General features: G+C 40.4%; 1 protein-coding gene across 1 annotated transcript; it reads left to right on the top strand.

Annotated features, from left to right (window-relative positions):
* Positions 1 to 1,046: 1,046 nt before the first annotated feature.
* GTF3C3 (general transcription factor IIIC, polypeptide 3, 102kDa) lies at positions 1,047 to 14,346 on the top strand (the record flags this gene model as incomplete). Its single annotated transcript, XM_010155400.1, has 14 exons — positions 1,047 to 1,149; positions 3,393 to 3,592; positions 4,010 to 4,133; positions 4,640 to 4,831; positions 5,110 to 5,275; positions 6,318 to 6,465; positions 8,037 to 8,109; positions 9,078 to 9,164; positions 10,226 to 10,329; positions 10,924 to 11,095; positions 11,553 to 11,755; positions 12,340 to 12,441; positions 13,324 to 13,459; positions 14,109 to 14,346. Coding segments are annotated over 14 exons (2,048 nt in total), but the record flags the coding sequence as incomplete, so codon positions are not given.
* Positions 14,347 to 14,417: the final 71 nt, after the last annotated feature.

The following is a 14,417-nucleotide window of genomic DNA, read 5'->3' as shown; positions in this document are numbered from 1 at the left end:
CGCCGCGGCAGCACCGGGCAGGGCGCGGACCGCCTCAGGAGCAGCGCGGCGGCCTCTTGTGTGCGTGTTGAGCGATGTCGTGCTCAGCTGTTGGTTGTCGCCTACGTAATTGTTAATTTCCGTGCAAAAATTATAACTAACTAGCTGCTATCTGTAAGGGTCGTTCGGTACTGGTAGAGCGAGTTGTTCAGGCGAGCGTCCACCTTTCACAAGTGCGGAACGCTGCATTTTGGTTCCGGCCAGGGAGGCCTGTGTCTCTGGACTTGGCGGAAGCTACTGGCAGTTACCTTCAGGCACCGTAATTAATGCCTTCTTTAGGCTGAAGCAATGAGCAGAAGCAGGTTGTGATATAAAATCATCCAGCGTGTGCTGCTACCGCACCCCCCCATCTTGTGTGTGAGATCTGAGGAAGAGAGCCAGCTTGACTCCTTTTGGTAATCGTTATGGCTTCTCTGCAACAATAAATACAGGGAGACACACCTTTGTGTCTAGAAGTAAGCAGGTGGAGATATCAAGAGAGATTCCATGTGCTTGAATGGAGTGTTGTAGTTAACTTTGTCATGTTTATGTCAAAACGCAATTGAATGTCTGTACTTCCTGGTCTTCAGAGAGCAAAGTCAGGGGAACTCGGCCGTCATGGCAGGACAAATGATATCCTAGGGCGACCTTACTGCATGAACAAGTGCTGTTTTGATGTTTTGTTTTCCATTTACAAAGGCAGGCTTCGAAAAGGTTTTGTCACACATTTGTAACTTTCAAGTCATCTTACCTCACTGTAATGCCACATAAGTAATGGACTAGTCTCTTCAGTTAAAAGTAATGTGAACAGTCACCAGCCGAGTCACCTCATATTGATAAGAATATAAATGTCTTGAAAGCAAGTAATGCAGGGTTTTGTTCTTTTTAAAATATGGCAGTTATTCCACCTGTTTCACTAGCAGTTCAAAGGCTGGAAACCCGTGGTCTAAATGCTAATTGTAAATATTAGGGGAAATAGGAACAAGTCATGTTATAAAGCTGATAACTAATATCGTTGGTGTGCATAGGATGGTGAAAATGCATCTGCTGAGGAAAACACTGAAGATGTAGAGGCTCCATCTTCATCCAGAAAAGCATCTGGGAAATCCAAAAGTCAGGATGAAACTGACGGTAAATGTTAACATCATAATTTCAGTGAAAAATCTATTTAAAAGGTTATTGAAAGCATCTTCTCTTTGATATCTGACTGTTTATAAATACCTGCCTGCTTCTTTTGAACCTATGGGTATTGAAGCACATTGTAGAATCACAGAATGGTTTGGGTTGGAAGGCACCTTAAAGATCATCTAGTTCCAACCCCCTGCCATGGGCAGGGACACCTTCCACTAGACCAGGTTGCTCAAAGCCTCATCCAGCCTGGCCTTGAACACATCCAGGGATGGGGCATCCACAGCTTTTCTGGGCAACCTGTTCCAGTGCCTCCCCACCCCCTCTGGGAAGAACTGCTTCCTGATATCCAATCTAAATCTCCCTGCTTTCAATTTAAACCCATTCTACCCTTGTCCTGTCACTACAGGCCTTTGTAAATATTGCCTCTCCAGCTTTCTTGTAGAACCCCTCAGGTAGTGCCATTGTTAGAATGTACATCTTTGTAGGAACTTCAAAGTCATAGCCAGGGTTTTAGCTTTGTTCAATGCATTTAAGGGGCTGGATCTGGCCAATTGGTCATCTTTTTCTGGGAAACCCTCCATTTTTCCCCTTCTGACTTCTTAATCACATGGTCTCAATTATTTACTCTCTCTAAAATTACAAATAATTTGAAGTTTTTAACTTAACTGAAAAGTCTTCATCTGTTTTATTCTGGCTACTTACCTGTTCATCTCTTTGCTAGGCTTTTCCTGAGACTTCAGTGTTTCAGAATATTTGATTCTGCTGTGTGAGTGTTGCATGCTTCCATTGTCATCCAAAGTGAAATGAAGTAGCTAAAAAGAGGAGATTCTTTTATTTCTTTCATTTTTTCTCCTGCTCACTTATCCTTTGGCCTGTTTAGAGTGCCTATATGTATTTCTCTCCTTATTTTCTGGGGGATATTCCTAGCTACAGATTCCCTGTCTGGCTTTCTTTGTGCAGTAACTGGAACGGTAATATCTCCTTAGATGCCTTAGCAAAATAAGCTTAACTTCCCTGTGCTTCCTACAAAGAGAAAGGACTTGCAGGAAGTGGTAGGAGCAGCACTTTTCTCTTCAGTTTGTATCAGTGCTTGTTGATCCTGTGCCCCTTTTGCTCTTACTAACAGAGAACACAGAAGTCTCAAGAACAGTCAGAATCAAGGAAGCATTAATCATATTAGTCACTGAGTTGCTATTAAAATCCGTCCTAGGATATTCAGGAGGAAAATGTTAGATTGTTAAATGGTCATTGTTAAAATCACTTTTGCTATGTGAATCTTCAGAGCTAATCTGCTACAGTCTTTAAATGATTCCTGCAGCCAAGGATGCTTAATATCCATGTCAGAATATAAATAACAAAATATATCCAAGTGAGAAAAAAATAACCCTAACCTCAGGTGTATTACCCAATTCCCTCTCGTATATAGGCAATATGTGATAGATTTCTTTTTCAGTCCCAGTGTGATAGTGTGGTGGTTATTTTATCAAATCTTTAGATGCCCAATCCCCCGGCTGAGACCTCTGAACACTACATGTTTTGATATTTTTCAGAGGTACAGACTTGTGGGCAGTTATAACTTTGGGTCAACTTTGTAATGGAAAGTTGTAATTAAAAAAATGTGAAAAATTTTAAAGTTGTATGCTTTAAGAATATTTGGTTTGGATATGTTGCATCATATTGTTATTTATGGTAAAGAATTCTGTTGTTTCTTTTTCTGGAGAAATGTGAATAATCTGCATTTTGCATTTACACACACTGAAAGGTACTTATGGTCATGGATGGAATGATTACAATTTCTTGTTCTCAGTTACTTCCAAAAAACGGTTGCTGCATTATCGTTCAGTATAATTGTTTGCTCTCTTAGCCTCTTCAGCTGAAAAGCTTTATTCCATCCAACTGGTTCAGTGCTTGAAAATTGCTTAATATGCTTCTCTTGTGTGGACTGAGAAAAATGTTGAATAAACTGTTGCCTCGCTCTGTGTGTTTCTCCATGCTTTCATTTCAAATATCCAAAAAATGTTAGCGGCTGGGGTATTTTAAGCATTGATGATGAATAATGCAGAGTTTTAAAACCAAAGAGGTGGATAATGGCTTTTCTGCATTTCTGCAGGCCTTTTTCTTGTAGAATAGCTGTTTCAAGTGGCTGCTAATTGTGAAGAATTCAGTTTTCTCTGCACTTGTGCTGATAAGCAGTGTGTACTCTTGATTATATCATAAACCTTTTTCATTTCTTTCTCAACCAGGGGAAACTTCAGATGGTGTCAGTAAATCTGTTCATCGGGTCTTTGCATCCATGCTTGGGGAAAATGAAGAGGAAGAGGAGGATGAAGAGGAAGAGGAAGAAGAAGAAGGAGAGGAAGAAGAAACTACTGAGCAACCCACAGCTGGAGATGTTTTTGTGTTGGAGATGGTACTCAATCGAGAGACCAAGAAAATGATGAAAGCAAGTATTAAGCTTTCATGAAACTTCCCTGTGTCTCCTGAAGCATAGTGCGTAAATGCCAGTGGTGGGATTTTAGCTACCTCCTGAGAAACTTGCGTGAAAGTAACTTGGTGTAGGCTACTTCTGCTTCTGTTGGTGTCACCTGTCTTTGTTCTTTCAAAATTTCTCTCGATTACTGTTTGAAAGCTTTCAAAAATAATGAAGTGAGGTTTTCCCTTGTCTGCATTGTATTTTTGTTGGATACCAGAGTTACTCTGCCGGTTATGACAATTATCAAGTGTTTTGGTCAGACATTTTAATATCGCTAGTACTTAAATAACTTGGTACTAGGTTGTGTTAAGCGCCCGTGTGACTGACGTCTCCTGAATTTGAGCACAGCTGAATCCTCGGTAGCAATAACGTCCCTTTTCCATTTAGGAGAAAAGACCTCGCAGTAAACTTCCTCGTGCCTTGAGGGGTCTGATGGGAGAGGCCAATATCAGGTTTGCTCGAGGAGAACGTGAGGAGGCTATTCTGATGTGCATGGAAATCATTCGACAAGGTGTGTTTAGAACGGTGAAACCTTTTAGCTCCCAGGATGGGGAGAAACTGTTGTGTGCATCAGGAAAATCAGTGTGGGCTGCCCTGATGGTGAAAATACTCAGTACAAGGAAGTCACTGTAGAAGTAGCATGGAATTAAGAATGTGTATTGTCTTTCCTTTATTGTTTTGCTTACAAAAAGAAGCCAGCACCTTAATTCTGGGAAGGCTTGGGCCTTTGCTTAGCTTTGCACAGTTTGCTTTTATTGTTTTAGTACCAAGGTATGAATATCAGTATGACTTCCAGTGTGGAATAGTGCTATAAATTGTTATTAGATTCAGTCAGGCTGTTTAATAATTTATAAAAGGGAACTGGAAGCTTGCCTGAAAGTTGTTTTATTAATTTAAACAGAGCAGTGTTATCTTTCATGTAATTCTGATGCCTGTTGTTTGCAGAAAGACAAGTTACTTGTTTTCAAAGTGTTTTTAAACCAATAGTTTTTAATAATTCTTTTTGTCTTTCCACAGCTCCTCTTGCTCATGAGCCCTTTTCCACTCTTGCCATGATCTACGAAGACCAGGGTGATATGGAGAAGTCGTTGCAGTTTGAACTGATTGCAGCTCACTTAAATCCGAGTGATACTGAGGAGTGGGTTAGACTAGCAGAAATGTCACTGGAACAGGACAATATCAAACAAGCTGTTTTTTGCTACACAAAAGGTAGTGTAGCAACCATTTTAATAGTTTAAAAGAAATGCTGGTGCTAATGGAAATAATTTTGCTTAATTCTGCTTTCTAATTTAGTTTGCTGCAGTTTGCTCAGAATCTGGTACCTCTGTCCAGACTTTGGTAAAAGGTTCATGAATGTTTAATACAAGATGTCCTTTTCTTACAAAAACTTTGTGTGTGTCCGTTCACACTCATCTAGTCAAGGAAATGAATGTGAAATCCATTGTTGCTTTTCCTGAACTAGGCTACTAATATGCTTTTTCTTGTAGCTCTGAAATACGACCCCACGAATGTGCGTTATCTCTGGGAGAGATCGAGCCTATATGAACAGCTGGGGGAACATAAGATGGCTATGGATGGCTACAGGCGTATTTTGAATCTTCTCTCTCCCTCTGATGGAGAGCGCTTTATGCAGTTGGCTAGAGACATGGCAAAGTAAGTTGGATTTTAAAATACTGTGATCTAGTTTTCCAGAGTTGCTCAAAACCTGATGGTTAATAAGCTCTGCAGCTGATTCAAGCTGGGTATGTAGCTGAAATCAGATAATGCAGGTGATTTTGCTGGGAGTGACCTGCTCACAAGCATGCACCCCACAGCTATTGTGATGTTTTCAAAGCCTGACCTGTGGGAATTATCCTGTGTAGGATCAATGTGTCATCTTAGAAGTGTTGCACTCTCTTAGAATAAGAGAATAAAATTCAAATACTGAACACTGGAAAAATGCTAATAGTATACAGTTATATACAAGTGCAGGACATTTTTAATCTATATAATACTACTAGAGACCTGGAAACTTACTGTCAGCAAATCTGAATGAAAGCAAGTGTTCAATCTGAAATATAAACCATCTGCAACAGAATATGGTTTATATGTCATTTGTGATTTGTTTCTGGAGCAAGTATAAGTCTGCTTCCTCCCCTTTTCTGCTAATGAGAGCAGATCAAGTCACAGACGCTTGCCTGAGACAGAGAAGGCTTGTGGTTAAAGCGTGTAGTGCTCTTACCATAGTTTTTTCTAAGTTGTTTAACTACTTTATTTCTCAGCTTTCTCATGCATAACTTGCAGAAAGCTGTTAGTGGCCTGTTTCAAAGCAGTTTAAATCTTTTGATCTTTGTGGTTGTGAAATGCTCCAAAAAAAAATGCAAGGACCTGTGTTGTAAGAATATTATTAATGAAGGTTTTTCTGAAACCACGTTAATGATACCTGGCTGGAGATGGGTGTGATGAGAACCCCAGGAATGACCAAACATAGCGGTGAGGAAAAAATGATAATTATTTGAAATACATAAAAATTGTCAGCGGTTGTAAGGAAAGAAAACACACACCCTTTTCACTGTCTTTTGTAACTTACTCTTGCTAATGAAAATATTTGCTAGCAGGCAAAAATAAAATAAATATTAAATTCCTTCTGCTGGTGTTCAAAGTACATATTGTCAGTTATCTCAAAGACTGAATATCTCATATCTGTGTTTTATAGGAGTTATTATGAAGCCAATGATGTGACCTCTGCTATTGAGATAATAGAAGAAGCCTTTACCAAACACCAGAGCCTTGTCTCCATGGAAGATGTTAACATTGCAGCCGAACTACATATTTCTTCCAAACAGTATGACAAAGCATTGGCGGTATGGAGAATTGAATGTATTCCTGTATCGTGTTCAGCATCTCTTTGCTGGTCAGGATGGACGGTTTATATTCCTGCAGTGCTTAAATATGGTCATGTTTCTACAGTGATAATCAGATACAGATTGCTGTCTATCAGTTCTGTTGTAATTAGCATTGAAATTAATGGCTTGATTTAATAAGTTGGAAGCTGATAGACTTGTATGCTGTTTCAGGTTTAAAATTTTGGGATCCTTCCTTTCCTTCTCTACAATTGCCATAACCTTATTAGCCAGTGAGGACCTATGAGGTGGTTTTGTGAGTACTACCAGCAAAGGACTCTCTCTAGGTTGAAGGTGAAAAGGGTGACCCTAAGTGGTCTAATGGTTCAAATGCAGGCCCTCATGCTCTGATCTGCCATACTTCTGTTATGACTCGTAATTTATGCGTTAAGCATCATGCATGAATTCCAGAAAGGCAATACATCGTGACTCTAAGGCATCGGGAATTGGAGCAGATGGCTTATCTGTTCCAAATTTGTGCTAGTGGCTTTTAACCATCACTTTTGAGGCATGTTTCCGAGTTGATTTGGTGTGGCTTTGAGAGGAAAGACTTCAGTAGCTGGCCATTGTTATGCTTTCCAAGATAGGCTGAAGCGACACGACTAGTTGAGACTTCTCCTTGTGAACATTCTTATTTGCTGATAGTAAATTACCTCTATTTTTTTTCTCTCTAACATTTTATTTACATCTCTCCCTGTCAGTGCAAAGCATCCATCGCAAGCTTGCAAACAATTCCTCTCACCCTTCTCTGTACTTTTCCCCACTTTAAAAAACAAGCAGTGAATTTTATGTATATAGCTGCCAGATTTATTAATAGAGTACTCAGTTGCAGAACTGTTCCCTTGTTTCTTTTTGACGATTCTCCTCGGATCTATTCCTGTGATGGTGCTTCCTGTTCCTGGATAGCTGAATCTGTGTTTGAGCTGGTAAACTGAGCCTTTAAAAGTTAATTATCTCAATACAGTCATCTGGTATGTTCTTCTATAGGGCCATGTACTCTATGTTATCACTCTTGTTTTGGTAACAGTAATGACTTAAATATTTACTTTTCAATCCATGAACAGAAATACCAACCCTCACTGGGTCTTAGACCAACAGTCTTTTACACACCTGCATTTTTTTTTTAACGGAGACAAACCATGCAGTTTCCTTGCAGTGCATTAGGCTGAGGAACCCTTGGAGCACTTTGGAAAGATCTGTGGGGAGCTTAGGTCTTTACCTGGTGCTGTGCTGTCTTTCAGTCTTCTAAAAGGCATTCAAAGAGCTATAAAGGTTAAAAGCTTTTCTAGTTGTGACGAAAGTGACTGCTGTATTTGCTGAAGAGGTTCTGGTTGGATCATCGAAGTAGTCTAAAAATAGTGGTCAAAGACATAAGGTGATCAAAGTCAATACTAGTCAACTCAGCCCATGTGAAATTAATGCAGCTTTTCTTCTGATAACTTTTGTGCTGTCTAACATCACTGCCATGGGGGCTAGTTACTCCATATATCCTTTAAATCTTTGAAATGATCTGTGTTACTCGTCTGTTTTAGGTTATTACAGATTTTGCAGGAATTGTCCTTGAAAAGAAAGTATCAGAAGTAAGTCCAACTGAGGAGAAAAAAGGTAGGAGCTAACAAGCAGTTAGTATGACCCTGCTGTTCATCTAATGTGACATCTTTCTTTCCGTTGCCTTTTCAGCACACGGGTATATTTTGATGTTGACAGGCTTTTCTCTTTTGAAACTTTTCAGTGTTTTTAATGAATTACATGGCATGACCTCAGCTTTCTATAAGGAGTTACTCTGATGTCCAATTAGCCCTGCTGACTCATTAAGGACAAGGACTTCTCTCCAGGCAACTGGAGGCCCTTTAATGTTCTAAACATTCCTCTGAGTGTTCACATAAGATCAGTTATTTCTGCCAGCTAAATAGCTTCTGGAAAAAAATTAGATAAGCTTAGTGGCATCTATACTCAAGAATATCAGCCTTTGACCAGAGACTGATAGTCTTCATAAACTCCACTTCTGTTATTAAACACTTAAACATTTTGGTATATACAAATCTAGGGGCACTAGCTTGTAATTGAACAAAGTAGATTGTCCTTGAGAAACCTGCTTTGTGAAAGTCATCATTTAAGTCTGACAATGTTTCTTTGGGCTGTAGAATGATTGCAGCATGCCAGCTCCGTAAGACAGTCTGTACTTCTGTTGGCTTTTTGTTTTAATGGATCATTTTTAATTGTAAAAATACAATTGAATGACTGTCCTGATACTTTTAACAGATAATTTGTAACAAGCAAAACTATGAGTGGCGGAATTATAATTCAGCGTTGCCTAATTACCTGGGGTGTGTAACTCCTTAAGGCAAAGCTTCTAAACTACCCAAGAGCTTGGTTCCCCACCCTTTGTTGCTTTGGGGTTGGTTTTGGGTTTTTTTGGTTTTTTTTTTTTGAAGGACAGCAGAGCAGGAAGCATTCAAAAAAAGTTAAAGTCCCCTTTTCAGAGTAAGCTACCTATCAGTTCTGTATTCACAAGCAAGTAACTTTTGGCTTAGCTGGTGCTACCACGGTAATCTGTTAATCTTTTTATAAAGATACAGGGGCAGTGGTAAAAACTCAGGAAAGCCAGGAGGCGGTGACTGAGGACCAAAGTCATCCAGCTTCTGAACCCAGCGCTGCAGGTAAGTAATTTCATTTTTTAATTTTGTACAAGTCTGTGAACTGATCATATGCTCAGGAACCAGGCTGCAGTTGTAGAAAAACTGGGAGAGATTTCTGACAGCAGAGAATTAGGGCTTCATCCAGAAAAGGTTTTTTTGTGTGCTGTCTTCTTTTACTTAGAACTCACTTGTAACTCAGCCAGCCACCAAAGCCAAAAGCATTCTCCCAGGGCTCACCCACTTGGAAAAGAAACTTTTTCATTTTGTCAGTAGGTGAACTGTTTCTGTTATGCTGGGCATTAAGTTGTTCAGAGAATTAACAACTTAATGTGCATGTTATGATTTGCAGTAACTGGATGTGGACATAGAAGGGAATCGGGAAACCTTATGTTGGAAATCAGTCTTCTCAGGTTACAACATTCACCTTTCAAATGTCTGGTAGAAGAATTGAGGTGAAGGAAAAATTAAACAAAAATTAAAGATTTAACTCTTTCCTGGCTGAATCCAGCACAGTCATTAAGGAGGTATCATGACTGCATGTAAAGGAAATATAATAGTGGAGGTTTACTGTGTGACCTTTAATTTGCTAGTATTGTCATGGGTAACTACTTTGTCATCAGTTTGCACTGTGTTGTGTAAAACGCTGTAGTTAGTGGAGCTTTACAGTGTGTACAGCAAGAGCCCTGGTGGCACAGGATGGGTTATTAAGAGCAAATATCTTAATGTGGGGTATTGCCTTCAGAAAGCAGGAGGGTACAGGTGTATGAATTGCTAAAGGAGAGCTTTATGAAGCAAGCACATCTTAAGAGGGCGAATGCTCCAAGTACATCCTATGGGATCCTGCTGTTGTACTCGATGCAGACTGTCAGCACTTGATACTTGAGATGAAATTGTTAGGACCAGAGAGAGTTGGAAGAAGTTGTTCCAACTATCAGGAAAGATACAAAGGAAGGGGAGAGGCCCAGCCTACACCAACAGTTGCTAATGTCAACGAGAGTGGAGCTGAAGATGGTCTGGAGGGGATGTGGAGCTTGCAAAGTGCTTGCCTTGGGTTCGGAAAGGAATTCTTTATCTTCTCACAGCTGTGGAGAAAGTCAGCTGCCACATACCTGAGGGCGTTCCCATAGACATCACAGTCAAGCTGATGGTGTGCTTGGTTCACTTGAACATCCTAGAGCCGCTCAGTGTAAGTAGAAACCAACTCAGAAGTTGGGGCGTGTTCTACTAAATTACCAAAGCAAGAAATTTTTCCTGTCTTCGTATGACTGAGGTAATTGAGAGAGCTGTGGGGATTCTTTTTGCTTCCCTCCCGTTCCAAGAGAGACGACTGACAAACCTGTAGTAGCAGAAATCCTGGGTTTTGTCCTTATAATTATGCCTCTGGGGGAAGTATTACTAAAGCACAGTAAATCACAGCCCATGTGCGGTGCGGGCCCAGGGTCACCGTGCAAAGTTGTTCAACACTAAGGAACACATCTCCGCTTTGTTTCAAAGCTGTACTAAATAGGAAGACTGTTCTTTCGTAAAGAGCACTCCTCACTGATGGGCACTTTCACCCATTGGATGTGAAATGTCTAGAATAGGAAAACGTGGCTTTTTCAGCTATTCCAAAATTCAGATCTTTAGTTTCCTCTTTTAAACCAGCATTTAAATAAAGGAAGTGTAGTTCAGAATGCATGTAGAATAAAAATCATAGCATAAAAATGTCAGCTTCCAATGACCATATCTTAAAGAAATGTTCTCCTTGGTTATTTGTGCTTTTTGTGTGTTTTTTTTGAAGCCTCTTTTGACCACTCTGGTGGAACAAAATCCAGAAGAAATGGGTGACTTGTATTTGGATGTTGCAGAGGCATTTCTGGATGTTGGAGAATACAGCTCAGCACTGCCTCTCTTGAGTTCCCTCGTCTGTTCGGAACGATACAACTTGGCTGTTGTCTGGCTTCGGCACGCGGGTGAGAAGAATCAGGAATGCTGAACACGTGGCGCTAAGAGATGATAATACAGTGCTGAGCATTTCCAGGGACCCTTACCTGAGATCACTGGAATTTTAGATTCACATGTTGAATGATAACTGGTATTTGCTAAACTGTAATTGGAGTTTATTATGACAGTCATGTCGTGGGGTGTTTTCTTATTCTTCATGTAGACTGAAATTCACTTCAATTAAAAATACTTTATATTCCTGTAGGTGAAACATCACCTATTCTGCATTCCATCCTGTGTCAACTGGTGATGCTTTACCTGAAACTGTGTATGCATCAGTACATGTTTCTGAACGTTTTCACTTTAATAGTACGTCTTGAGTGGTTTTAACTGTAAAACTATCTGAAAAGTATGTTAACTTTTGCAAGCTTTGAAATCTTCTTTTTCTGCCATTTAAGTGTATTGTGTTGTTTACGGTATTTCTAGAGTGCTTGAAGGCTTTGGGACACATGGAGCGTGCCGCAGAGAGCTATGGCAAAGTGGTTGATCTTGCTCCATTGCACCTGGATGCAAGAATCTCACTTTCAACCCTTCAGCAGCAGCTGGGCCGACCTGAAAAAGCTCTGGAGGCTCTGGAACCCATGTATGATCCAGATACACTGGCTCAGGATGCGAACGCTGCCCAGCAGGTGGGTAAAGTGTTCTCTGCTTCCAGTTTAGCATATGTTATTTTCCAGAGATGTCCACTGTATGGGAACAGGGATGGAGACTTGCTTGGCTACAGCACGGTGAGCCTTTAGGGCACAGCATTGGATCAGTAGACTGTCAGGGATGAGTGTTCGTGGCTCTTTCTCCTTGACCATTTTATCAGTGTTTCTCCTGTCCCACCTGATTACTTCTGTGTGACGTACAAGCTCCTGGGCACTGACAACCAGTCTTGACACCAGTCACTTTGCACCAAGTTGATCGACAGTCGCTACTTATAAGCTACATGGTTTGGCCCCTGTTGGTTGGGGTAGCAAAGGTTCTGTACCCCCTCCCCAGCAGCACCTTCGCTGTAGGTAAGACACACCGAATTGCTCTGAAATTTGAGAATTTGAAACGGTAACTACTGCAGGGCAGTTGAGGGAGATCTTACCTGCTGCTGCTAAGATTCTCACAGCTTTCTAGAAGCTTTTACAATCGTATCAGTACTGTATTGAGTCAAAATTGTTTGTTTTATAAATTTAGTCTCTGTGCAAGGTGTTGAATAATGATGTTCAATATTATCTAGGAATTAAAGCTACTCCTCCATCGTTCGACACTGTTGTATTCCCAGGGCAAAACGTATGGTTACATCGACACTTTACTGACAATGCTGGCAATGCTGCTGAAGGTAAGCCCATCTTTCCAGCTCCCCTTGACAGCTGTGAGTTGGGTTAAGACAAGCGACAAACTCACTCAGGAGGAAAGCTAGGGGTTTTGTAGGCAAATCCTTTCATAATTTGGTTAGATAATAACCTTGTAGGGAGCCTACACTGGTGTTCCTGCCCGTAGTGTTTGGAACAGAGGACCACTTGTGTGTGTGATTCTTAATAATTTTATGAAGTGACTTCAGTTCCCTGTTTCTCAGTGTGTGTAGAACACACTGAATACTAAAGCTGCTTCTTACCGTTTCAGCAGTCAGCAGAGTGCTTTCTTCAAGTGTTGGTACTGCCTTCCATCTCAACAATTTTCTTTTGATTTTTTAATTTTTTAAAAACACTTTCTTATGGTAAAATGACCAAAGGGTGTGTTTCACCAGTAAACGCAGTGGTGGTGGTTTTGTGTTAATTGTTTTTAGTTTGTTTTTAAATAGGGAGTGAGGGAGGGGGATATTAAGGCCTCAAATTTATCCATCTGCTCAGAGTAATTTCTGTTGTGTTGCACTGGTTGAACAGCTGACTACCCACATATTTCTGAAACCGATACAGGAAGGCATTGTTCTTGTTATGCTTCTGTGCAAATAGTTTTGATTTCAATGTATACGGGGATGTTCCAGTCCCGGGAAAAGTTTTTACCTTTCTTCCATGTAGCCCGGTTTGCACGGGAGCATGCGACAATGCAGAGATAACACTTCTCTCGGGAATGTTCTCTCATGATCTTGCTCTGTTGTGGCATTTCTGAGTTTCAGAGGGTGTTGGCCTACAACGCGAGCAAGGTGGATCGGCCATAAAGCTGCCTTTGTCATAGGATGTGTTAATGTAATCTGAAATGCTGCCCTTAAATTTGTTTCTAGGTAGCAATGAGCAGAGCTCAGGTGTGTTTGATATCTAGTTCCAAATCTGGAGAGAGACACCTCTATCTTATTAAGGTGTCAAGGGATAAAATTTCTGACAATGACGACCAAGAGACAGCAAATTGCGATGCAAAAGGTAACAAATGTTTATTAAAAACAAAGCACCAAGATGAAGTCCTTAGTTCTGAAGAATGCAACAGACGTTATTGTTGTGCATGCTAAGTCCATGCAGTTCCTGTTCACATTGCTTTATTGCTTGGACAAAGAAGGTGGCAAAAATGAAGATGCTGTAACTTAGGGAACAATCCCCGTTCAGAGAAAATTAGTAAGATTACAGAATAATTTAAATTGAGAAGGACCTCCAGAGATCGTGTGGTCCAACATTCTCCTCAGTGCAAAGATAATGCAAGCAAGTTTAGAACATAATAGAGATCCATGTTTCATAAGTGGTGTGATTCTTTTACCTGGCCCAGTCTCAGCTGAGCCAGACTACACATTCTTAAGCCCCATTTGGTAGATCAGGAAGAGTAATTTCAATGCCTTCCTGTAGTATGTTTACAACTTGAATGGTGTGTATTTCTCGCCATTTGTTCCCAAGTTTTGACTGTTGTTTTCACTGGTATTTCACAAACTGCACTTAAACTGAAAAAAGTAAATATTTTATTTTTATTTTACTTGTTAATGCTAAGATGTTTTGGAAAAGATCACTTTGACATATGCACCTTTTTTAAAAGTTTAGCTGTCTTGTTTTAATTTTCTTAATTTACTGACTTCAATATTTTTAGCAATTTTTGCTGTTCTCACGAGTGTTCTGACAAAAGATGACTGGTGGAACCTCCTCCTGAAGGCTATATATTCTTTATGCGACCTCTCCCGGTACAAGGAAGCAGAACTACTAGTGGATTCCTCATTGGAATATTACTCATTTTATGACGACAGACAAAAGCGCAAGGAGCTGGAATACTTTGGGCTCTCTGCTGCAATTCTGGACAAGAACTTCAGAAAAGCATACAACTATATCAGGTGGGGTACTGAGAAAGTGGAGCAATCCTTCCTGTAGTTGCTGGAGTCCTGGAGTTCAACAAGGCCAAGTG

This window comes from Eurypyga helias, unplaced genomic scaffold, assembly GCF_000690775.1.
Source record: "Eurypyga helias isolate BGI_N326 unplaced genomic scaffold, ASM69077v1 scaffold43940, whole genome shotgun sequence".
In the NCBI taxonomy this organism is placed as follows: Eukaryota; Metazoa; Chordata; class Aves; order Eurypygiformes; family Eurypygidae; genus Eurypyga; species Eurypyga helias.
Note: the sequence above shows the minus strand (reverse complement) of the source record. Positions and strands in the feature narration are given on the sequence as shown.